The sequence below is a fragment of the Bos indicus x Bos taurus genome, chromosome 13 (assembly GCF_003369695.1).
Source record: "Bos indicus x Bos taurus breed Angus x Brahman F1 hybrid chromosome 13, Bos_hybrid_MaternalHap_v2.0, whole genome shotgun sequence".
In the NCBI taxonomy this organism is placed as follows: domain Eukaryota; kingdom Metazoa; phylum Chordata; class Mammalia; order Artiodactyla; family Bovidae; genus Bos; species Bos indicus x Bos taurus.
Genome location: NC_040088.1, coordinates 43,610,877 through 43,637,399, shown reverse-complemented (window position 1 = coordinate 43,637,399; position 26,523 = coordinate 43,610,877). Strand labels below are relative to the sequence as shown.

The following is a 26,523-nucleotide window of genomic DNA, read 5'->3' as shown; positions in this document are numbered from 1 at the left end:
ACTTATTACCTGGCCCAGAAGGTGATAGGATGGTGGCTTCATCATTGTTGTTCTATGATCACAGTTGAAACCCTTTAAGGACAGCTTGCAGAAACATTAATAGCAATATTTTGAAAGGTCCTAAGGCATCTTCTTCTCTTTCCAGGATGGAACACCACTTCAGGTATTTGTAGCTGAAGTTGCAGAACAGGTAGTCGGCATTGCAGTGATCAGAAATGAAATGGTAAGCTGGGAAGTGGATATGACTTCCCTTGACTGTGCCTTTTCCTCTCCTGAATCAACGCATGATGTCTCTTTCTAAGTTTAATTAATTTAAACTCTTATTTAATACGAATGTCTCCTTTTCCCGAAGGCTATAGATCTGCTTGCATCCTACTTGGCAGACACTTTTTTTTTTCAGTTCAAAATGTTTAAAATGTTACAAAGAATACATGAAAACATTCACATTCTAAAAATTCAAATAACCTCCCAACACCAAAAAAAGTCCCAGCTCTTTCCCTAAAGAATTACTCTATTGAGAGTTATGCATTTATCCCTTCCAACATCCTTTCTTGCACTTAATAACATGCATCGTGTGTGTTTGTTGTTAAGTGGACATCTAATTTTATTTTGTCCCAATGCACAGCCAATTATTCCAAAGTATTTATTACTGAGCAGTCCATTCTTTCCCTGCTGATTTAAAATGCTGCCTTTGCGTTATTAAATTTCCATGTGTCTGTGTCTATTTTTACTCTCTATTCCATTCCATAGATTTATTTGTTGATAGCTATTGCATTATCATGTGTTTTGGTATCTGGTACGGAAGTCTTCTCTTGTTTGTTTCCTTTGCCTAAAATTTCTTGGTTTTACTTGAGTGTTTTCCTTTCTGGATAAACCTTGTAACACTTACTATGAATTTATTTGTGCCTATGTAGATTTTACACGACAATTTAGGCAGAACTGATAAATGTAATATTGAGACTTCGCAGCTGGGAACATAGCTTCTGGAAGATATCAAGGAACTTCTCTCCTATTTCTAGTTCACTAAAAGCTTTTATTGTGCATGCATATTGAATTTTATTAAATGTGTTTTGCATTTATTGATATGCTCATGTGACTTTATTTCTTCAATGTATTCAAACTATCCTTGTTCTTAGATTCTTTTGATTCAATATATCTTTAAGAATTTTTGGAGAGAGGGTGGAAGAGGGTCAGGTCTCTGAGTCCACACACATACAAGTTTTCATCTGTCCATACACCTGAATTCAGCTGTGTATAGAGTTCCTATGCAAATGATTCCTCATCAGAGTGTTGTATTTATTCTCATCATCTTCCAGTAGCCAATGTCACAGATAAAACACAATCTGATGTAAATAAGTGTATGTTTGTTTGCTTTCTCTCTTGAGAATTCCCTTTTCCTTTTTATTCCTGAAATTCTTATTAAGTACCTTATGCCTCTTTTGAGCTTGTGAACTTGTGAGCTTGTGAATAATGATTTCGTTATTTCTTCTCTTTCATTTTCTGTATTCTCCTTGTCTTAAATTCCTTTTTAAATGGAATTGACCCTTTGCTGTCTCATATCTTTCTTCCTGTACTTTTTAATCCATTGTACTTCTTACTCTTCATTCTAGGAGATTTCCTTGATTTTTGTCTTCCAGATCCCTAATGCACTGTTCATCCATGTCTATTCAGACCTTCTACTGGAATTTTAATTTCAGAGTTCATGTATTTAACTTCCAAGTCCCTTCCTTGTTCTCTTATTGTTCTTTATTTTTTGTAGCAGCTTGTTATGTTTTATGTGAGATCCTTTTTGGTATCTCTGAGGACATTTTGTAGAATTTTTTTTTTAATTATCTTCTGTTTGCTAGATAACCTCTGTTTCCTTTGGAGTGAGTGGTATGTTTCTCTATCTGATCTTTTGCATTTCTCAGTTTTCCTCAAAAGTCTGTCAATGTCATGAATGAGAGATTAAATGACCAATGCGAATGGCTGGCATGGTCTCCTTGACAGTGTGTTTATCCGCTTCTCCATGACATTGCTCTGGCCACTGGGAGGCTGCCTACAAGCTGGGACACAAGGCTGTCTGGGTTGTTAGCACAGTTGTGAGAAACAAATTCCAAAGCTCTGAGCCACCCTCCAGAAGTAAGCCATCAAAGCAAGTGGCTTTGGGGAAACAAGCTTTTAGCTTTTCAAAAATTAACCATGAAAATGAGATTAGTAAGTAATAGGAGAAAATAACTCATCTCTCATTACTGTACCTAAAGTCTCTTTTCTTTCACTGGGCATTTTTCTCAGAGAAGCCCTGGATCTGGTGCACAGGGCAATGTGTTTCCTCATAGCAAAGCCCTAGAAACAAGTTAGATGTCCATCCAGAGGGGATCAGCTACATAGCCACTCCTCTGGCCACATGCTGGAACATGATAATGCAGGAGAGAATCATTAGCTCAGGCTCCAGGTCCCTCCAGGGAAACTTCTTGAAGACCGACCTAAGCATGACCATCATCAGAGCAGTTCTCTGCCGAGGTGGCCGTTGTGAGCTGTTAGTCACTGATAAAGGGCGTCCGGGCAGCATCCAGCACAGGACTGAGTCCCCGTTTTCACAACTCGAAACCTCACTGTGGTAAACATCCTTGTGTGTGTATCTCTGGGCGTGTGTATTCAAATTTTCTCCCCGAGGATGAATGCCATTTAGAGCAGACACTGGGGTAGATCTCTTCTTAGTCCCCACCAGGCGTAGCTCAGTCTCTACCCTGGCTCCTTAGGAAGAGAAGGGAAAGGCATGCCCTTAAAGTTATTTTTAAATGATGTTTCTCAGAAGATGCATGCCATTTGTTTAAAACCCTCTTAGATGTCCTTTCTCACCTTTTTTTTTTTTTTAGGATATAGAGTATATCCGATCCCACTACAACATTGAAGATTTCATCTACTTCAATCACCACCAGCGCGAAGAGCACGGACACCTGTATCACTTTGTCCTGAATCCCATTTTCCGGCACTACACCAAGTTTTTTCTCAAGGAGATCCTCCGTTTAGGATACAAATCTTGTCTCTACTACCCTGTTTACCCACAAGTCAAGGAAGGCAAGGTAAGAGCGTGTCCTCAGCCACCTCTCCTGCAGACCAGCGTCCACGGTGTCATTCGTGTTGCATGCCAATATTTTATTTCTTCCTCATTCCATGGATTTTGATTATATATATGTGTGTGTATATATATATATGATATATGCATCATATATATACACATGTGTATGCATATATACATATACTATACATATATGATACATATATGTGATATATATGTTTGACTATATATGGATTTTGACTCTGAATTTCAAATGGCCATACTGAGTTTGGTCCTTTTCACACACTCTAGGGAAAACCCAGAAGACTTTGAATTTCTGAAACCGTCACAACCCACACAATTAATAGAACAATTTGTTTGCTTTTCCATATTAACCAAAGACTGCAAGCTATGGAAAAGTGTCCTAAGGGACGTGAGAATCAAATTATCTGTCACATACATTAGTGAATGCCGAAACGTCCCACCATGTTCTTCAGGCAAAGAATATTCCAGTAGTGAACTCATAGGATAAATCAGTTCAATCCTGAATACTGGTGTGCTATCATGACATTCCAAATTAGCACTATAACATCCCATAAAAGTGATGGACAAAAAGTGGAGATAAGTGATACTGATGCAGCCTTTATGTGGTGAAGCACCTCTATATCTGCATAGCACTTGTTATGTGTACACACAGAAGCTCTTGCTTCTGTTCTTCCTGCTTCAGTCTCCATCATTGCACTTCTCACTAGCTCACATTCTGTCTTGTGCCGTGAAGCTGGAGCTTTTTTCCTGTTCAGAGCTCGACCTCCAATGCCTAGACGAGTCCCACCTGTGCTCACACACACTCACTGTCCTGCTTGCTCGCAGGCAAGGGCTTCTCAGAGCTGGACTCCCAAGCCATTCTTTCCTGCGAGATGGTCCCTCTGCCACTGAGAATGTCGAGGCAGACTTGAGGGCCGTTGCGAGGCGAACCCCCAGACTAGGTTGAGATTGCCCCATAATCCATGTGTGGCTCTGCCTGGGGTCTGACACTTGTCACTTTTCCTCTTAGTTATCACGGTGAGCTAACAGATTTTTTTTAATGTTCTGAATTATTCAACCGAAAACAATCTAAGGTATATGGGTACATGCACATAACAGTAATTTTACCAACGTATCTTATTTGACAAATGCCTTTTGGAAGAACAGAAGAAATGGGGGAGAAAGAAGGGAAAACATGGGAAAGATTGGTAGCGAATGGAGAATACGCTCAAAAGATGATTTTTTTTTTTCTGATGAAAACACAGCACAACAGTAACATGAATGCCCCAGATTTGAACTCACGAAATGGGAAGTGTAACAGCTTTGCCTGAGAGGCATGGCCCTGCGCAATTGCTTTACACTTCCCATTTGGCCAAGTGCCAGCTTGGTGACCTTCAGGATGTGACATTAAATTCTCAGTTTTTATTCATAGTGGTGCCTGCATGTGCCAGGTTGGTAGAGTCTTTTTGCGTCCATGCTAAAAAAAAAAACGGTACCTTGAACTGAACTCGATGGATGTTCACATATTCCCCTCATGGTGTAGAATTAGCACCATGTTATGCACTATTGTGTATATAATGTAGAAACACACTTGGAAAGAGATTTCCTCTCTGTCTACACCTCTGGTTGATTTATACACATCCATTTAAACAAGTGCAAGAAGCAATTCCAAATAGTGCAAATGAGACTCTCCAAATTCTGCTATAAATCCCCAGTTGACAGCAATATAAGTGAACTCTTGACTGACACAGCGAAGACAGTTTTCTCCACAACCTCCTGCCAGAACATGCACTGAAAGCTTGTCCAGGCTTAAAAACAGAGCTTTGGCTGGAGACCCCAAGGTTCTTCTTTTCTGTGTGTAATATCAGGCAGTGAAGTTCAATGGTGAAGGATTTAAAAATCCCTTCTAGAAGCTCCTAAGTTGGGTAACATTACTATCTAAAGCAACCACCTAAAGCATGATTTACTGTAGCCCATTTCAGTAAGCGTAAATCCAGCTCACAATTTAGGATGAATATAAATCAAAATAATCTAATCCAGCCCCTACCTCGCCCTCACCTCTCCAGTTTCATCCTTTGATTTTAAAGCACTCATTTGATCCAGAAAGGTCCAGTTGAAGTAGCAGTGACTTTCACAAACATGAGGGTGTTCGCATCCCTGCCCTGTTGCCCCTCAGATAACATATCTACATGCCTTCTTAAAGCAGCTTGTGCCAAAGACACAAAGGTTACCAGGATGCAGATAACACAGCTTATTAATGGGGTCAAATCAAGCTGATTCATGATCACTGTGGAGAAGAATATCCTCCTGGGGAAAATACTTGTGCTGAAAAATCCCATAAACCAAACCACTTGTTTATCTGTCATTCCCACAGAGATAGTAATGCAATTACTCCCATAATTATCTTCATTAGTGTCAGGCATTATCTACAATTCATTCCTCTGCTCTAAGAGTACGTTTGTTTATTTGCCGGTCTCCCCCTCTTCCCCCCACCTGCCCTCTGGTTGTCAAGTCTGGCATCTGTGCGCTCGGGCTCCCACGCCCTCCCCGCTAAAATAGAGGTTGCTGTCTCCCAGGTCCAGAGCCCCAAGGCCCACTCGCTGACATCCGCCCTCCACTACTTGGTTCCCGTGCGGCCCCGACGACAGATTGTCTATCCCCTGGAAAAGCTTGGCATCAACGCTCCATCAAAGGAGGTCTCCAAGGACGCGGTGGGTAGCCGGCGGCAGCAGGCGGGGCGCGGTGCCAGCGCGGCGGGGCGTGGCAGATGGGGCGGCGCTGCGCGCGAAAAGGGGGCCGGTGGCGGCTCCTTCATCCCCGAGCCCGGGCTGCCCGCGGCCCCTGCCCTCGGGTGGTGCGTCCGCGGAGAGCCCGGAGCAGGGCGCCGAGGGGTCCTTGTGACGCGCCCCCTGCATCTCAGGACCAGTGGGTCTGGCGTCAGCCTCCCAGAATCGTTGTGGGCATAGCCGCCTTGCTGCAAAGCAAACGCCCCTTCCCTCATGCTTTCGTTGCACGATTTGAGACCCGGTATCTTGCTGCATTAGGACTTCGGGGCTGAGTCCGAGCTGGGTTTTGTTCACTCTTTTGCGGGGAGTCAGCGCTGCCCTGGGGGGCCGCGGTGTGGGGGATGGGGGAGGGGGGGACGTTAAAATGACAGCCCTGGGCCGCCCTTACTAGCAGAACAAGAGAAGGAACCACACAGAGCCTAGATTTCGCTTTCAGTGGAAGTGTACGTGTAAACAGCCATACACACAGGGCCACCCATGTTCAGGAACTTGGCTGTGACTTAGGCTGACTCACGTGTGAGCCTGTTCTGTTTGTGCACTGCTGCTGCTGCTGCTGCTAAGTCGCTTCAGTCGTGTCCGACTCTGTGCGACCCCATAGACGGCAGCCCACCAGGCTCCCCCGTCCCCGGGCTTCTCCACCCCACTTCTGGGTAAATGAGAAAGACATTTACGCAGAACGTAAATGACGTTTGTCCTCCGTGGGAGAGAAAAAAAGTGCAAAGCTGAAATTCTCCAAACCTTTAGCCAAGGAGCTGCTCATCAGAGCTGCATGTGGTGCTCAAACCAACTGGAGAGAAGCCTGGTGCTGCCCAGAGTGCATCACCACACTGTCCCCAGCTCCTGCTTTACTTTCTGGGGGTGAGGGGGCCACTCCACCAAGACCATCTTAGAGGCAACTGCCGACTGTGACCCAGGCTGCTGTAAGTCCTACATTTATCTCTAAATTGTAAAATTAAACAGAAAATTTTTATTCATTTTCTGATAAGTTCTAAATTTGTTTTTGAGCAGAGACTGAAAACAAATAGCAATCCTTTTGCCCTCTCCCAGTGTTCATCACGGAAAACAGGAAGCATCCACAAGGAGCAGAGCGAATCCTGTGACAGAGAAGAGATTCTCCGGACTAAACCAAGAGACCTGGTCTCCTTTTTTTTTAGTGTACAATCCCTCATAGGCTGGTAGTTTTATGAAGCATGGTTTCCTGAAAGAACGAGGTGAAAGACAGAGGCCAGATTCAAGTCTTATTATTTTGTTACTAGATTCCACAGACCCTGAATTACTCTGTCCTCTTGCTCTAAAGGGCTTCCCAGGTGGCACAGTGGTAAAGAATCCATCTGCCAACGCTGGAGACGTGGGATCGCTCCCTGGGTCGGGAAGACCCCCTGGAGGAGGAAATGGTCATTCACTCCAGTATTCTTAACTGGGAAATTCCGTGGACAGAGGAGCCTGGCGGGCTACAGTCCATGGGGTCAGAAAGAGTCGGACATGAGTGAGCACACAGGCAACCTTGCTCTAAAAGCTTCTGAAGGCAGAGGGGCCCCTGTCTCAGCCCACTCTATGAGCTTCACTGAAAGTCCCGGATCCTCTGCCCTCAGCTGCAACAAGTTTCAACTCTTGGCCAGTTTTGAACTTACTGCATCCCCACCCAATTCCCCTTCCTCCTTTATCATTTTGTAGCAGGTACATAGCACTTCACCCAGGACCACAGGTGTGTCTTTAGGTAGCAGGGCCCCAGCATCACACGCTAGAGAGGAAAGGGCCTAAGCCCATCTGCAGGACCACTGGCTCGGCCACCAGGTGGCCTGTAGGGTGGGGAGACGGGGAAAGGACTTTCATAATGAGATCCAAGAGAGTGTGTTGGGGTCAGGGAGAGTGGCTCCATCTCTACCCATCACTGAATCACGTCTGACGTCGTGTGATCCCAGGAGAAGGATCCACAGGTGCAAGGTACAGAGATGCTTCTGTGTGAGAGGTGCTGCACATATGCACCCACTGCTGAGATGCACTCGAGTTTGGGTAGACTACACGGCCAGGCCAGGAGTAGCCCCTGGACGTCAGTGGCAGCCTATGGCCCCACTGCCTTCAGCTGGTCCCTGGGGGGCACGAGTGTGTGGCTGGAGGGACAGGGAACAGTTCAGGGCTGCTGACTTGGTGTCGAGGGCAGCGTTCCTGAACCTCCAGCGTCTCCCACCCCTAGGAATCTCCAGAACTGGATGACTTTGAGATGAGCTAGACTCCAGGTGGGGAAAAAAAAGCCAAAGAACACATTCTGTTTCATTAACAAAACAACCCTATCATAACTTTCCAGGTTTCTACGAGTTGAAATCCTTGCTCACATTTAATAAGCTTTTCTGTGGTTATCTCTGTGTGTGCTGTGCACCACCCCCCTGCCCTGCCCTAGACCCTTGGCTTAGTTCAAGAAATAGCACAGGATGGATTGTTGGATCCCTACTCCAGAAAGTCAGCCATGGTGTGGCTGGTGCTCGGTATCTGCTGCTTTGTGCTGTGTGGTTTATTGTGTTAATGAATTCTGATTTTTTTCCTTTTTTTAAAAAAAATTATTTATCTTTAATTGAAAGATAATGGCTTTACAGTATTGTTGTGGTTTCTGTCAAACATCAAGATGAATCAGCCATAGGTATACAGTGAATTCTGATTTTTTTTAAGAAGTACTTTACTGCTGCTTGCTGCTGTACTCATTCTCAAGAAGGCTTTAGTAAAGACCTAGATTTAGTCAAAATGTAGAAATCTTGAAGTATGACCAAGGGATTATTGAGAGCATCATCCACATGGAATGAGCTTGGATGCTCAAACATTAAAATGCTATTATGTTAAATTAAATTTAAAAAAGATTGTAGGTGGGTTTAATGTTTTAGGCTGTTTATCTGAGACAAGGTGAGCCAGATGGAAGTTTTTTGGGAGGAATTTCTTTTATAAGATGGTTTTATTTGTTTATTTTTGGCTGTGCTGGGTCTTTGTTGCTGCACATGGGCTTCTCTTTGTGGTGGCTTCTCTTGCTGCAGAGCATAGGCTCTAGAGCACAGGCTCAGTAGTTGTAGCTCACGGAGCTAGTTGCTTCGCGGCATGTGGGATCTTCCCGGACCAGGGATCAAGCCCGTGTCTCCTGCACTGGCAGGCAGATTCTTTACCATTGAACTGCCAGAAGGAAGCCCCTAGAAGGAATGTCTTACAGGGTCCTAAGCACACTGATTTCTTAGCAGAGCAAATAGTATTGCAGCTGCTGAAGCTGACAGATGGCCTTACTAAATGAAGTCCTTTCTGTCCCTTTAAGTTCTATGCTCCCCTGTGCACCTGGAGCTTCATTGGGGACTCAGCTTCCTCACAGAGGTTTCTCTCTCTGGGCACTGGCCTCTCATACATTTTATCCCATTTAAGCCATCTCAGACTGACCATCCGTTCCCTAGCTTTCACCTGGGAAGCCAGTCTTCAAGGGAACAGATCACCCCAGGCATGAGTAATGGGATAGAAAGCGTTTCATCTCGGTGGGTTGCCAATTTGACGCTGGCACAAGCCAGCAGTGATTGAAATTCATCATTGCATGGCAGAGAAACACGCCCCCTCCCACCCCGAGGCCAGGTTGCTGCGGCCTGGTCTAGATGAATCGTGTCCCTGCCACCAGACCTGCCCTGTGGTTCGTATCAATTGACAGCCCACCCATGTCAGGTCACAGGAAGGGACCTGGAAAACTCGTGAATGATTTGCATCACACATCACAGGGCTGGGCCCGGAAGATTCATCATGTTGCCAGTCAACCAGTAGATTCGTGGATAAGGGAAGGCTTTTTCCTGACCGTAATCCACATGGCGCAGACTGAGAAGCTCGCTTCTCATCTTGAATTGGCTGTCTTGGCCTGTGCATTTGCATTCTGAGAATTGTTCTGATGGAAATTGTTAATGAAATGAATCAGTGTAGCCCACTTGCATGAGAACCGTGATCAGGGAAATACTCAAAATTTGGTTGAATGAATAACTATATTAATTACAAACTATGGAGCAATTTGACTTACTCTGGGGTGGTTCTCTGTGCAAGCTGACTTGCTTTCCTTCCGGCCTCCCCCTTAGGGATTCAGAGATGACCATGACAGGGTCCCTGCCCTCAGGGAGCTTACAGTCCAGCGTCAGTATTGGGACGCTTCGTGGGACTGCTTCGTGTTTGTGCTCAGTCAGTCGTGTCCAACTCTTTGCAACCCCATGAACTGTAGCCTGCCAGGCTCCTCTGTCCAGGGGGATTCTCCAGGCAAAAATACTGGAGTGGGTTGCCATGCCCTCCTCCAGGGGATCTTCTTGGGGTTAGTTAAACCAGGGATGGGGGAGGGTGCACCAGCCCCAGGGAGCAAGAGAAGAACAGCCCTGCTGGGGTTGGACCTGTTCTGTGGAATCCCTCGGGAGGGGCAGATGTGTCCGAGGCATGCTTTCCTTTCAAAGACTGGGGTTTTAAATGACTCTTACTTGTGATAATAAACACCAGAAAATCTGCTTTGAACTTAAGAAGCTCCTCCCTTTGCTTCGGTACCAGGAGATGCTCCCTGTCATTCACTTCAATCACTTTGGTTCTCTGTGTTGATTTAGAGTATTCTAAATGAATGAGAGTGTCAATCCATCTCCTTTTTTTTTTTTCTTCCCCAAAACTTTTTGGACCAGATCAATCCATCATCTTTCATATAAAAGAACCATCTCAGGAATCAGACGTTTAGACTAATCAATGCTTGTTTGTGTGTGTGTGTGTGTGTGTGTGTGGTTGTTTATTCGTGACGGTCTGTTTAAATCTGGACTAATGAATTCTTTGAAGCCCCCGTTTTCCCTTTGTCCTTCTACAAAGTAAGAACGACGGTTTGTTTAACCCCCCTTCTCAGAGCAAAGTGCTGGCCCGCCTTTCCTGGTGTGTGAGCTCTCAGGAAGATGTCCGCTCTGGCATTCGGTTACCCTTTGAATCGCCCCTTTCATCTGGCTGCTCTTCCCCAGTTCAGCTGTAATTACCATCTGATGGACTGCTGCTGGATACTGTTTCCTTTGCGCATCTGCTGCCCTAGGAAATTGCATTATTCTCCCAGCACCTGCTAGATTTTCCCAGCTTGTTTCCCCAACCCTTCCTTAAACTTGGAAACTTTCACTGCCTGCATTAGGCTTCTTTTGGTTGTACGTGTGTGCCTGTGTGTGTGTGTTTAAATTGACCCTTTAGTATCTCCTTGTTTCTAAAAACGCAAACCCATATTTTTCAGCATCATACATGCACTGATCATTATTAATGGTACCGTTGTGATATTCTCCTGAAATGAAATTAACCCACTTTAAATTATCGCTGTGAATCCAGTTTGCTTTTTCAAGCCACTTCCCAGCCATTTCCTACAGTTACCCAACCTGTGGGAAATGCATTTCCTTTTATTTATGGCAAACTCTTTTCTCCGACATTCTTAGAATAATTTACATAAATGCCTTCATGGGCTCTTTTTTTTCCCCTCCTGAACAAAGAATACAAGTTCTATGGTCATTTCTTTCCAATTCTCTAAACACTATCTACTTTAGGATTGTGCATAGTATGTATGTATCTATCAAAATGACATAAATCAGTGGTTTATTCTCCTTGTTATCAAATTCCTCCCTGTTAGAAAGGTTACAGAGTAATAAACTACAGCTCCTACTGCCATTACTAGCATGCTGTTTCTGAGACTTCCCATGAATTTTCTCATTGAATCCTCATATGAGCAGCACTTGTGAATAGTTATTGCTACTGTCATTCTCAAGGTATTTAAAGAAAAACAGGCCCGCAGAACAGAGAGCTAGTGACTTGTCCAAAGGCTAATTCATTGACAGGGCTTCATGCCCAGGCAGTTAGATACCAAAAACTCAGACCATTATGTATTCTCTCTTAGCTAAACATTAAAGTACTGATGTCATGGTTTATTGTCGGAAAAGCAAACCACAGAAAAGGAAGATGGCTTGATAAGAAACCTTTTGGAGTCTCCCAGATCTTTGGCACTAGTCTTGTAATCAAAAGGTGACTCACAGATAATTGGCTTTCCCCAGAACAGCTGGATTTTCCTCTTGGCTGAGCCATCCAGCCTCACGTTTGATCCTGTGCCAGCCAGACCCTGGCTGGGCTGGGAGCAGATGCAGGGGTCCAGGTTAGAGCCCTGGGGTCAGTTTTTGGACAGCAGCTGATCCTGGCTGTCTGCACATCTCTCTCTGTTGTGTCCAATTTGTTGTTATAAACCTTTCAAAATTACAGTGGCAGCCACAGGAAAGGTGAAAAAAAAAATAATCCTGTACATGGGTCACAGTATCCATTTTTCAAGATTCACTTCCTTTCTGTGTTTGGCTTCATTAGAAAGTGCTCAGGTAATGCCCAGGATGAGCACTGGAGGTTCCCTCGGGAGGTGGGGCTTGGACAGGGTGAGCACTGATGGGCCTGCCTGTAGAAACTGGGCTGCAGTAGAGGCAGAAGGAGGCTTCACGGTGTGATGAGAAAAGGTGAAAAGTAAAGTTACTTCTCCATCTCTCAGTATTGTCAGGGAGTATATCTTATCATTTTCTAGGATAGATATTGTAAGAGAGTCGACCTCTCTCTCCCTTCCTCTCCTCTTTCCCCCTCTCCCGTCTTTCTAATAGCTTTACCGAGATATGAATCACCTGCCATACAATTCGTCCATTAAAACAGCAAGTTATTGGTTCTTGGTACATTAACAGAGTTGGGCAACCATCACCATCTAATTTTAGAATATTTTTGTCACCTCCCCCTGCAAAAAGTAACCCATTAGTAGTCACTCCCTATATCCCCACCCCCCAGCCCTCGGCAGCTACTATTTTACTTTCTTGTTTCTATGAATCTGCCTTTTCTGGGCACTTCATTTAACAGAATTATACAATATGTGGCATTTGTGTCTGTCTTTTTTTCATTGAGCATCTTCTCAAGGTTCAACGGTTTTGCAGTATGTATCGATATTCAAATCATTTTTATAGCTGAGTAATATTCTGTTACGTGGACATACTCCGTTTTGTCTGTCCATTCACCAAATGATGGACATTTGAGTCATCGCCACTGTTTGGCTACTATGAGTAATGACACTATGAACATTTGCACACAGGTTTCTATGTGGATGTGTGTTTAATTTCTCTTGGGTGTTGCACCTAGGATTAGAATTGCTTGGTCACATGGTAACCCTAGATTTAACATTTTGCTGCTGCTGCTGCTGCTAAGTCACTTCAGTCGTGTCCGACTCTGTGTGACCCCATAGACGGCAGCCCACCAGGCTCTGCCATCCCTGGGGTTCTCCAGGCAAGAACACTGGAGTGGGTTGCCATTTCCTTCTCCAATGCATGAAAGTGAAAAGTGAAAGTGAAGTCGCTCAGTCGTGTCCGACACCTAGTGACCCCATGGACTGAAGCCTACCAGGCTCCTCTGTCCATGGGATTTGCCAGGCAAGAGTATTGGAGTGGGTTGCCATTAACATTTTGAGGAACTTCCAAACTGTTTTCCCAAGTAATGGCACCATTTTGCACTCTCATTCTTTTTTTTTTTTAGATTTTTTAAAAAATATTTATTTTTATTTATTTAGCACTCGGTCTTAGTTTCAGCATGTGGGATCTAGTTCCCTAACCAGGGATCAAACACGGGTCCCCACATTAGGAGTGCAGAGTCTTAGCCATTGGACCATCAGGGAAGTCCCTGTTCTCTCATTCTTAGATCAGACCCAGCACCCCTACTCATAAGTGGTGAGCTGCTGGCCAGCTCAAGGCCATGGATAGGCCATGACCTTGACTGTTCCTTCAGTTGCAGGAGTGGAGTGTCCCCACTGCTTTGGGAAAGTGCCATACATGTGCTTGGTGGTATGCTGCCAATCTAAGCTTCAGCTCTCTAGAAAGCAGAGATTTTTCTAAAATAAAATCTCTCCTGCCCGTATCTTCCCTGCTTCACCCTCTCTGGCCCATCACCTCCCAGGAGGGGCTGCAAGGACATTTCTGAGCACAGGGAACGCCCATCCAGACCCCAAGGAGTGATGTGGAGGGCTGCTGGTTTTTCACACCAGTGTGTCCATCGCTTCAGCCCACCGTTGGTAACATTATTTAAATGCATTTGGTAACACGCATTTAAAACAGCTTCCAACAGAAAAAAAAATTCTGAGGCTTTCCTAGATGCTGATGGGGTTCTTCCCACAATCCAGGAGGGGGAAAATGTGTCCTGTTCCCTGCAGAGCAAGGCCGCAGAAGTCCAGAAGGTACTCAGGACACGCAAGCTGCTGGCTGCAGCGCTCTGGACACCTCCTGCCAAGCAAGGGTCCCTGGTGGACCTGAGCTCCCAGGCCGGAGCTGGCCTTTACAGCTAAGTGGCTTCTTCAGAATCACCTTCGGGGAGGAAAGCCCGCCAGTAAGAAGCTTTGCTTTGTGGATTTTAATGGAGCTGAGGATGTAAAATGACAAAGGGGACAATTAGAGCTGCAGATGCCCGCCCCCCACCCAGGGAAGTTGCATCCTCCTCCTTGATTAAAATATATGTATGCGGTTACAAAAGCAGTGCATGGTGATAGTAGAAATTTTAGGGGAAAAGAGAGATGATAGAAAGAGAACATGGATGAAGCCTGAATCTTCTATCTATAGGTTACCTTACTTAATGTTTTGGTTTTTACTTCTAGATTATTTTCTGTGAAAAAAGCCACATGGGATTAAATATGGGGTCATCTGCACGCAGTGTTCTGAAATATGCACTTTCACTTCTGAGGTTGTGAACAACTTTCTGTGTCCCTGGGTATTCTAGAGTGGCATTTGGATGGCCGCACCGTCCTCTGGGCCAGGCTCTGCGTCCTGTGTCTGTGTGCCTTAGCCTGCAACATTCTCACAGTAGTTTGTGTAGTGTTTTCTCCATCTTGCACTAGGGAACTGAGGTTACGAGCCATTTGATTATATGCCTGAACACTGAGCCAGTGGGACTTGTGGGAATAATAACGATTTCTGCCCCCATCATCCTGGGAATATGATCGCCGAGGCCAGCTTTCCCTGCACTCAGACAGACAGTGAGCAAGTCCCGGGGCTTTTCTCATCAATTTCAGGTAGTTACAGTTGTGTGTGTACGTGTACTCAGTCATGTCTGACTCTTTGCGACCCCCGTGGACTAGTAGCCTGCCAGGTTCCTCTGTCCATGGGATTCTCCAGCAAGAATACTGGAGTGGGGTACTATTTCCTTCTCCAGAGGATCTTCCCCACCCAGAGAATGAACCCACATCTCTTGTGTCTCCTGCATTGGCAGGCGGATTCTTTACCAACTGCACCAAGTGGGTCATTCCAAATCCACAAAACATGCTTTTAATTCTATAAAATGTCCAATGTCATTTCAGGTAATAATCAAAACTCAAATTCCATTTTCATCCAAAGATTAGAGTTTATTCCTTCCTTCCTCTGTGTCCTCCCACTCCACTCCTCCACTGAAACCTGTAACTGGTGAAGGAGGGTTGGGAGCCTCCTCGCTCCTTCTAAGTCACCATGCCCTCCAGTGACTGAGCATCTATTTAGTTTATTAGTATTTAGCTTTTTTGGGGGGGAAAAAAGCCTATTCATTTCTTATTCTTATTTACCTATGTTTCCAGTCCTTCTGGAATGGGGACCAAGGTGGGGAGGAACAGTTAGGGCAATAGGCGTGTGTCAGAAGGTAACTCCTGCCCTGTGTGCCTGACACCTCTTCTCAAGGGTCCAATTCTTCAGAGATCCCTGTCCCTCTGCTCGGGACTGCATCCCATAATTCAGGGACACACCCTCCAACTCTGCAGCCCGAGTCGGGGTTGCCCTGGAGATGGTCCTACGGCAAGGACCTCTGATAAGAGCTCAGGCTGTCTGGTCAGCACATGTGGCCAGCACCTTCCCTCTCGGTCGCCCAGTCACTGGCCGGCCTGTTGATGTCATCAGCATCCTTGGGTGGGAACCACACACCACTGCACCATGTCCACTAGCCATGGGGACTCACTCGAGAGCCTGAGGCTCCCAAACCCTTGTCTTGTAACTTAAAGGATGAGGCACCCCTGCCCCTCCTCCTGGGGCTGGAGTGGCGTGCGCCCCAGAGCACATCAACAGTTCTCATTGAGGAAATTTCCAGAAAAATCCCCTTCTCTCCATTCTTCCGATGCTTTTGTGTCTTCGTTGTGAATGAGGGGTTTAAAAGTCACTTAACCAGTGCTTGCCCACCTGCTTCCACATTTCCACGAGCGCAGCTCCGGTGGAACGCAGCAGCCTTTGTCTTCCCGCCTCACGTGTCCTTTGTGACATCCACTTCTCCAGGCCGGGCAGCTGCCAGGTTAGGTGCTGGGACGCAGGGATGCCAGACCCGGGAGCCAGCACTGCTGCGTATAGCTAGGTCCCTAATGTCCTCTCCAAATGTCTGTCATTATAAACAAGGCCACCACGCCCATCCTTGTTATTTCTGAGTACATTCATCGTGATTTTATTTCCATAAATTCCTAGCAATGATTCTCTAGGTCAAAGGTAAAGCTACTATGTCTTTGAACAAAAAGCAAGCCGATTTAGGATCTGAGAAAGCAAGCTTGCGATTCCCTACTTTAAAAGATGATTTCTCCTTGCAATGTGTAAACTGCTGGCGTGAGGGACTCTCTCTTTTATTGTAAGATGTAGATTTAAAAATGTTTTTCTTTTCCATTATGGTTTATCACAGGATAGTGAGTATAGTTCCCTGTGCTGTACAGTAGGCCCTTGTTGTTTATCCATTCTCCACATAATTGTTTGTTAGCTGCTAATCCCAAACTCCTACTTCATCCCTCCCCAACCCTTCCCTCTCGGCTGTTCTCCGTGCATGTGCGTCTGTTTCTGTTTCATAGGTAGGTTCATTTTTCCCATATTTTCATTTCCACACATAGGTGATGTCATATGTTATCTGTCTTCCTCTGACTTTACTGACAAAGGTCCATCTAGTCAAAGCTATGGTTTTTCCAGTAGTCATGTATGGACGAGAGTTGGACTATAAAGAAAGCTAAGTGCCAAAGAATTTATGCTTTTGAACTGTGGTGTTGGAGAAGACTCTTGAGAGTTCCTTGGACAGCAAGGAGATCAAACCAGTCAATCCTGAAAGAAATCAGTCCTGAATATTCATTGGAAGGACTGATGCTGAAACTGAAGCTCCAATACTTTGACCACCTAATGTGAAGAGCCAACTCATTGGAAAAGATGCAGATGCTGGGAAAGACTGAAGGCAGACGGACAAGAGGGCAACAGAGGATGAGATGGTTGGATGGCATCACTGACTTGATGGACATGAGTTTGAGCAAGCTCCGAGAGTTGGTGATGGACAGGGAAGCCCGGCATGCTGCATTCCATGGGGTCACAAAGAGTTGGACACGACTGAGCCACTGAACTGAACTGATTTGTCTTTCTCTGTCTGACTGACTTTGCTTAGTATGACAGTCTCTTGAGTCCATCCACATAGCTGCGTATGGCATTATTTTATTCTTTTTTATGGCTGAGTAATATTCTGTTATATATATGTACCGCAGTGAGATGTAGATTCTTAAGCAGATAATCAGGTCTGCAAATAGCCAGCAGCCTTCCATTTCCCCATTAGCCTCTAACTCAGCTGAATCTCTGCTTGGAGCCTTCATTCCACCTGCTAGGAGGACAAGGAACCTCCACCAACTCCAGGCACATTTAGCCATTTAACATTTAAATGGAGCCCATTGTGAAATGTTCCATCCTCACAGGCATCTGCTCATTTTTCAGAGATTCAGCCTTCCTTCAGCCATCCCTCTTTCGGTACCCAGGCTCCCAAGCAGCCCTCAGGGCTCAATGTGGGGGCCCTCTTCACAGCCTCAAGATCTCTTCGGATCAGGCCTCAAGTTTGCTGGAACATGAGCCCTCTCTCTCTGCCCTCTCTCATGTTTTATCTCTGACAGTCCCTCCCCCTCGCCATCCTGTGCTTTGGGAAGCTCCTGGACAGCCTCATCCTCTTTCCTGCCCTGGTGCCACCCTCAACCACTCCACCTTCTCAGCCCAGGGGGCTGGGCGACCCTGTGAGGCACAGGCCTGCCTACCCCTATGCTTTCCAGAACCCTGTGGGGATGAATCCTGCTTGGTCCCTCGGCTTTATGGCCCTACCCGGGGGGAGGAGAGGCTGGGCTGCGTTTCTCTCCCTCTGTCCCTCCAACTTACCTTCTCTGAGACAGCAGACTGCCATCACCACGTGTTCTTCTGAAATCTGTTGTTTGAAACATCAACTCTGATTTTGGGGGGACTCAAAAGTCAGGCTCTTGTGAGACTCAAAAGCCTCTCAACCTGCTCTCTGCCTGGAAATGAAAAGGCATGTCTGCCCAACGGCTGGTGTCCCTGGCTGCTGCCTGAGGGGTCGGGAGGGCCAGGAGTCAACGGGGACTTGGCAGGAATGAATCGCATCTGTTAATATAAAACAGTGCCGACTACGACGATGACAGTGATGTGCACTTGGCCTGCAGACCCAGCAGGCCTCGCGGGGCTGGCCGCTCCCTCTGGCCCCCGGAGTAATGATAAAAACACAACACCATTTGTTCTGAAGTCATTTTATGTCAATAGATGTCGGTACTAGAAAGTATCAGAAGTCTAACTTTTAGTCTTATGTGAGAGCTTTGGGATGGTACATCTTGTTAATCAATTCTGGTTGATAAAAAAGTAGGATATGCTCTCTTGAAGATGTGAGAGGCTAGGGGGAAAAAAAAACAAACAGACTGAGGACCTAGAGAGGTTTTACATTCAAACTGAGCTCAGGTGGATTAAAAGTCTTCCACATTTTAGTGATTTTCATAAAGCCTTCTGAGTTTATTCATCATTATTTACACACTCACTGAATCTGAGGGGAAAATGGCATTTGTGTGCACGGAGGCAAAGGATTAAATGAGCCTTGGAAACTGAAGTGCCTGTGTCTGGAGGCCTGGCTCTGGTGGCCTGGGGGTGGAGTGGGGGGTTGGGGGGGGCTGGTCTGCCATCCCCACCATGTGCTCTCCTCCCCCCGCCCCCCACCCCGTCAGAGAAGCAGCTTGGAGTCCTCAGACCTCAGGCTGCTGCTGTCGTCTGGGGCTGACCCTCTTTCAGGAAGAATAAAAACCTTTACTCCGTATGTTGCCCCAAGACCACTAAGCGTAGTCAGGATTACTGATGTCATGATCTCCATAGAAACCAACTTAACAGGCAAGAAGAAAACAGAAAGCATGCCTGAAAAACAGGAAAATAAAAGAATAAATAAGGTATGGTAGAAGTGTAGGAGCCATAAAGGTTTTTTATGGCGGTCTTGTTGCAGATATCAAACACGTCTCAGCCAGTGTGTTGCTGGCTCCCGCCATCCAGGCGCTGGGGACCCAAGGCGGCAACCAAGAATTGCACGCCACCCCCTTGTCCTGCCTGGCACTCTTCAATCATGTCCCAGGTTCTGTTTGTTTTGTTTTGTTTTAAAATATAGTTCAGTGCATTGAAACGATCACCATGGCAGTTGTTATAATTGAGGGTTTTATGGTAGTTTTTGTATTTAACCGAAAGGTGCCAGCCTCAGGCAACACTTTCTGGTCACCATAGTGAAGCTCTGCTGGCCGAAAGCACTTCGATATCACCTTGGGGTGGTACCTCTGTGAAACCCAAGATGATGGCTGATTTTAAAAAGTGAGCCAGGTATTATTATCTTTCACAAGTGACAGTTTGTGAGCAGGTCACAGAGATGGTCTGAGAGTGTCCCATGGAATTATGTACTGTTGACAACCTGGTACTAGACAACCTCCTTCCCCACCCACTGGTCACTCTGGGTTGGTAGGTCGGAGGCTACAGACAGACACACAGACAAATTCACACCCCCAGTGATCTGACTCACCCCAAAGGTGGGAGCAAGTGCCAGAGGTGGAAGGAGTTTGGGTGGCGGGGCTTGAACCTGCCCCTGTCCTTGGTGCTCCACCCCCTTGCCCTCTCAGGTGGAGGTGCCTTACTGCTGGTGGGGGTGCCCCACCGCCTCCCCTCTCACTATGTCCTGCTCCCTGAGGGCTGTCTGCTCTGCGGCTTGCTGCCTGGAGCCCCAGAGCTCTTGGCTGTGCTCAGGGCAGCCACGCTGAGACCCAGTTCCCTGGAGCTCCAGGAGAGATGGCCTGGCTTCTCTCTCCCAGCTGGCCTTCCCTCTGGGGACTTGCCCCCACTGGAGAGCAGATGGGGAATACCTCCTGCCAAGCCCAGATTCCAAAAGAATCTCCAGGCCCTGAGTAATCAAATGCATCTTTGTGCGTGTGTGTGTGTGTGCGCGCGCGTGTGTGTGTGTGTGTGTGTCTGCGTTATTTATGGGTTTATTTCAACTTTAAAGAAATGTGTATACATAGGACAAAAACAGGAAATATATACAAACAAAACTAGTTGTGTTTAGTGCTAGTGGGAGAGGGGATGAAAATTTTTTTTCTGGATATTATTGTCTTTGCAAAAGAAAACTTAACAAAGCCCTGTGTAATTGAATGAGACTTTTCAATTAGTCTCATTCTATTTCTTTTCAAAACAAAGAATATGCTAAAAGTAAGAACAACCAAGTAAAGTCAGGAGAAATGTGATAATAGTTAACATTTGTCACACTTTATGTATGAAAGGCACTGTTCTAAATTCCTTGTAAGAATTAGTACATTAATCCCTACACACACCCATGGTCTAGAAACTCTTCTTATTGGTGAAGCATATAGTTCGCTTTCAAACTCGTTTTCTCGGATTCTGCTTAGGAAGCAACCAATCCCTCTGCCATCCCCCACCTCTCTCTCTCTCACACACACACAAACACATGCTACAATCACCATCCCTAGAGAAGTGCACAAATTCCAAGCATGTCTACACCCTGTCAACTCCAGCAGCACAGTTTGTGACTGCAGCTCGATTCTGAGTTCTGTTCTTCACCCGCCTCCCCTGTCCAGGTTCTCCCCAGGAGCTGCACAGACCCTGAGCCCACTTCTGTACCCATCACATGCTGCGGTGGTGTGTTTTTCGTCCTGAATCTGATGCACACCACAATGTGGACACACCTTTCCCAGAGTCAGCCCTGCCCCTTTGTGGACAGGATCCTATGCACGCCTTATCTGATGGGCCAGAGCGGTGGTGTGAGGGTCCGGAAGGTTTCCCTTCTTCCTTTTCACCCACCAGAATGCAACACGGCACTGAGCCTGCCCTTGGCCCCGTGAGAACCAGCCTTCCCATGGGCACACACTCCTGATGACACAGCACTGATGCTTTGACTTCTGCTACTGCTGCTAAGTCACTTCAGTCGTGTCCGACTCTGTGCGACCCCATAGACAGCAGACCACCAGGCTCCCCTGTCCCTGGGATTCTCCAGGCAAGAGCACTGGAGCGGGTTGCCATTTCCTTCTCCAATGCATGAAAGTGCAAAGTGAAAGTGAAGTAGCTCAGTTGTGTCTGACTCTTAGTGACCCTATGGACTGCAGCCTACCAGGCTCCTCTGCCCATGGGATTTTCCAGGCAAGAGTACTGGAGTGGGTTGCTTTGACTTCTAGTTCATGGTTATTTTAAAAGAATTTCATTCGAGAAGTCCATCAGATACAATGGAAATGTTTCCAATTATATTCTTAAAACACAACCCCTCCCCTCCCATTTCTTTGCAATCTTCCACGGCTTGCTCAAAGCAGAACTAGAGCTATATGGGATTGCAGTTCCCCTTCAAACGATTATTTGTGTTTTTAAAAGGGGCAGGGGAAACCCATAGACTCAGATAAGAATTCAGGATTTCATGTGCCCAAATGTTTGGAAAAGGTTAAATATTTTACCTGGATGGCAGTTGGCCTCCCCTGAACTTCCTTGGAGGGTGTTGTTATCTGGGTAAGAAAAGAATGACAAAGTCACTGCTATTTTGAAGGCTCTATTTAACAGATGTGTATAGAAATCTATGTATTATTAAATAATTCTTTATAATATGCTCAAGAATAAGCGATTGGTAAGCCTGTTTACGTTCTCACCATCTGGGAGCATTCTGTCACCCATCTGTTTCATGTAATTATGTAATTATCAATATAAGGAAAGAATAGGTGATATAATTAACAAGAAAAACTGATCCTCACTGAAGAGGAAAAATGACATGCATCTGTTGAATTCCTTTTTGTTTCTCTTTCTTTATTGTTAGCTGTTTTTTTTTCCCTTCATTTCACAGTTGCATTCAGGCTGTCAGCCTGTGTCATACCCTCAGGAGAGCTGTTTCTGCCATGCTACACACTGCCTCACACACACACATGTACATGCACACACATGCATGTACACACACGTGTGCAGAGGCAGAGCGATTAGTCAGGTCCTAGAGGCACTGATACCACTTTGAAAGGAAAGAGCAAGGCCGTGTTGGCCTTGACCCTCCATCCTCTGCCTCTGGGAGAGCCCGGAGAGTTCTTTCCAGAACACATCCTGTAAGAGTCAGAACTCTGGGAAATATTTACATTAACAACTGACAGATGGAAGGACAGGTGAGCATGTGGTGTTCACACAGGTTACTGCATACAGATTCCACTCGAGAAGAACCCCCGACTTGGTGCTTTTGTCTGAATGCCAAGATTCAAGCAATACATGTTACGTCATAGTAGGATACAGTCCCGGGGGGCTGGGGTTCGTGTCCATAGGCTCGAACTGCAGAGGTTCCGTCGTGCGGTGGAGACTCGCGGGCATGTGGATGGACGTGGACAGCTTCCTCACACACACAGTCACCTCTCCTGACACGTAGGACAGCAGTGGACGGCGAGCGGTCCCCCGCCCCCCTCCCCCTCTGTCTGCCCAGGCCGGGCTCTGAAGTCCTCCAAAGGGCGGGTGGTTCTCCCAGGCAGTCGATGGAACCATCCTCAATGACTCATCTTGACAAAACCTGGGATTTTGGTCCTAAGCCACACAGAGGGGCAGCTCCGGGAGCCATTGAGGTGACAGTCAGCCTGGGGATGAAGGTGTGAAAATCCTTGTCCTTCCACTGATCCAGTGATGGGGCACTCCCCCGGTGCCTCCTGACTCTTTGCAGCCCATCATCTCCCCTACAGGGATGAGCCTTCCAGAGAACCCTCCATCCACCCCCAACCCCACCAAAATGTTCCCCCTGCCTGGGCAGGCACTGTGCCTGGAGGGGCAGGGGAGAATGAAGGACAAATCTGAGGATCTGAGACCCTAAAACTACTCAACAGCTCTCACCAGGGAGTTAAACCTGACTCACAAACTGAGCTAGAAATCTCTACTTCCATCATTTCTTGACATCTGCCTAAATTTTTTTTTTTTTAAAACAGCACTTTCTCTGTTTCCTCCTGATAAGTGTTCCTTTTTACATGTCAAGATGATGATGTTTCAAGAATCCATCTTCCTAGGAGCATCCCGTGACAGAGCCTTGGTCCAGGCTGGATTTCCCGCCCTCCATCCCAGCCTGAGGCTTGTGTCAGGGCAGGCATGGGCTCCCCACACTCACCACCCCATGTCCAGGAAGAAAACAAGTAACTTGTCCCACCTACGTCTCTCTTTGTTCCTTTGAATTCAATGGTAGTCTTTGATGAATCCTCCATAAAGCCAGTCACCATCGCCCAGTCTATCTGTATTTTGAATTGTTATTTCCATGGATTTTTTTTTTTAAAGCTGTGGATACCCTTAGAATAAGCAAAAAGGAGAAAATTACGGGGCACCCTGTGGGGAGAGTATTTTAAAGGGCTAAGTAATGGGGACAAATGTGGCTCGACTCCTCGTGGGATTTGGCTGGTTTTGACTTTATATTTACTTGTTTCCTTAATTCAAAGTTAAAATGATTTAATTGCAGCCATAACTGTCCAATCCATTAAGGATTTGAAAGGGAAGAATGCCATCTGAACCTCTCTTTTGTTGTTTCTAGTTTTGAAAAGGTTTTAACAATAATTTCTTTTTCAAGAAAACATTTCAGTTTATATATTTAAGCATTTTTTTTAACAAAAGAGCCTAGACAGATTGTTTCTCAAGAGAAAATTATTATAAAAGAGTTATTTACATGCATATATCATACTCAACTAAAAAATAAAAATTAAGAAAAAAATCCCTGTATCCTATAACAAACCATATTAAAAATCATGAAAGCTTAGACTAAATGGTTTTCATTTAACCCGCCAAAGTGGCATTAATTTTTCAAGTGGTAACTGTTGCTTAAGACGCTATTGTGCCTGAGTGATAAATGTTTCATGATTTGGTAGTACATGCATGGCTTACAATCCATTATTTATTGCACCTTCCCTTGCCTGGCAAAGGTGATGATTTTATAGCCCCAGCAGTCATGCAAACACATTTATACAAACCGACGGCGGATAATAAATTTCCTTACTGTAAATGTCAGTGGGTTTCATGTGTTGCTGCCATTACATCTTGTTTGGAAGCTGAATGCTCCACAGTTATGGGAGCCGCCAGATGGTGTCATTAACACGAACGCCGGGGCTGTTTACCGCTGACGTGCACGTGACAGATGAAAAGTTCTGGGCCTGTCTCTGCACTGAAGCGTGATGTGAGCCACACACAGGTGTAATGACAGCGGCATCCCCTGGCCTCTGCCCTCTACCCCACCAAGAGAAATTTTAGCTGTGGTGGTGGTGGTGGTTATAGTTTGTGTCTGAATACACAGCAGAGTGAGCAAAAGGGGACATTTTCCCCAGGACTCCTGCTTGATTTGATCTGTGGAGCTTCAAACGTGCTGCCAGGGACACCTGCCTTCCCAAGGGTGGTTCCCACAGGAGTGGCAAGCCAGCTCCCCTTCTAAGCCCTCCAGGCCTGGCCTGGCCTTTTGTGCTAATTAATTACAGCAGGATTGTTATTACTGTGTGTCTGTGTATGTATGTGTTGTCATCAGATATTTTGAATACTTACTATCTTACTATGATGGACAAATTTCCATCGAGAGCATGGAATTAGTGTCTCTCAAAAGTACTGTCAAAACCATCAGGCATGGATTCAAAGAGTGAGGAGAAACAAAGAAGTAGAAATCTCCCGTACCAGTGTCTTCTGTGCAGTGAGCTCTTCTTTTCACAGGAATGAACAGCAAACATTGTTGCTTTCCCTGATCGGATGTGAAATGTCTGCATGACTGACGTTAGCCTCCGCGTTTTATTAACGTGTTCGCATCTTTGTTCAGCACCGGCCATTCCCATTAATGGTGGCCCAGCTTCCCTGCTGTTGCAGTTTCTGCTTCACTCTCTATCCAGATCTCTTTTAATTTCAATTTAAAAATAAGCTGGGTTTGAGACTTCCCTGGTGATTCAGTGATTAGGACTCCACACTTGCACTGCCAAGGGTGCGGGTTCAATCCCTGATGGGGAAACTAAGATTCTACATGCCTCACAGTGTAGTCCAAAAAAAAAAAAAAAAAAAGAGTTTGTTTTATTCCCCACTGTACATCCTTCCCTGGAACCAAAAAGCTGGCCCATAGATTCTGATCAAGGTCCTTTGAACTTTATTTTTAGCCTTAGCGTTCTCCATAGGAATTTTCAGAAAGGTTTATTTTTTCACAACAGCCCTTGTTTGTTGCTCTCAGAAGTTGAGTGAACCTTTCATTTCAGTGCACAGAAATGTCAAGTCGTGCAAAAGAATACACACCATTGTCTGCATCGAGATGAAAGAGAATGTTCTTAATTTCTTCAGAGCAGCTCTGGAATACTGTCGACTGTCAGTATTCGAAGTACAGAGCCTGATTGAAAGGCTACATGTGTGCATGAAGGCACACCTCAGACGTGCACAGCAGAGCCCTGAGTTTTAGTTTGCTTTCAGGAGTGTGTGAAAAGACCCAGGAATGAAAATAAAGAAATGGCGGGGACACAGCTAGATTGAAAAGTTGTATCTGTAGAATAGCCCTCGCTTGGACAGGAGTTCTCAGGAAAATGAGTGCTTTCCCCACTGCTGCCATTTTCCTGGCAAATGAACCGGAGACCTGAACCAGCAGTGCAAATAGCCAGGGACCTGACCTAAGCAAATAGCTTATTCCCAGGGAAACAGAAATTTCCCTTTGTGCTCTGTGCCCAGAAATGCCCAAAGGCTCTCCTGACCCTGCTCCTCCCTGTGTGTCCCCTCTGCGTCTGCCTACCTTGTCCACTCTCCCTTCTCAGGACGTCATCTGCAAATGCATCTGTAGAGCCTAATCTGTTTTTCAGTGGGATACCTCACTCTTCCAGATTCTTGCACTGGCTCCCCCTGCCATCCCATCTGGAAAGTTGTTTTTTCTCTTGCCTATCACCTGGGAAAGATCCTTCTAAATCAAGCTCAGTGTCATTTCCTCGAAGAAGACCATCCTGACTTCCCTCCTATCATGAGTTCAATGAACACTTGTTTTAATCCTCTCAATCTTGGACTGGTTTGTTACACAGCCATAGCTTACTGGTACACTGCCTTTAATCACACATGCTGCGTTTTCTTAGTTTACTCATGTCTCCTGACTTAATGAGAATTCCTTCATGACAGGAGCCGTGCCTCACTCTTACCCCAGCACTGGGGCCAGTGCTTGGCACATGGGAGATGCTCAATATGTGTCTGTTGGATTGAAATTGTTGACTTAAGGTCTATATCAAATTTTTGATGGCAGAATTTCAGGCATCAGGATTCTGGATGGATTATCCTGCTATCCCCAGAATCACTCCATGAATCCAACTGCCTTCTCCACCAACAAGTCAGACTTGCCTTCTTGCTAGAACATTGACTTCATACAGACAGTTTTTTC

General features: G+C 45.8%; 1 protein-coding gene across 6 annotated transcripts in view; it reads left to right on the top strand.

The window, feature by feature from the left end:
* CFAP61 (cilia and flagella associated protein 61) overlaps positions 1-26,523 on the top strand; it is a 249,888-nt gene that overhangs the window by 98,314 nt on the left and 125,051 nt on the right. For all 6 annotated transcript variants that reach the window (XM_027559593.1, XM_027559592.1, XM_027559595.1 and 3 more), the window contains 3 exons: positions 146-223; positions 2,859-3,065; positions 5,641-5,775. In XM_027559593.1, the coding sequence (XP_027415394.1) occupies positions 146-223; positions 2,859-3,065; positions 5,641-5,775 (420 nt within the window). The remainder of the gene's footprint in view (positions 1-145; positions 224-2,858; positions 3,066-5,640; positions 5,776-26,523) is intronic.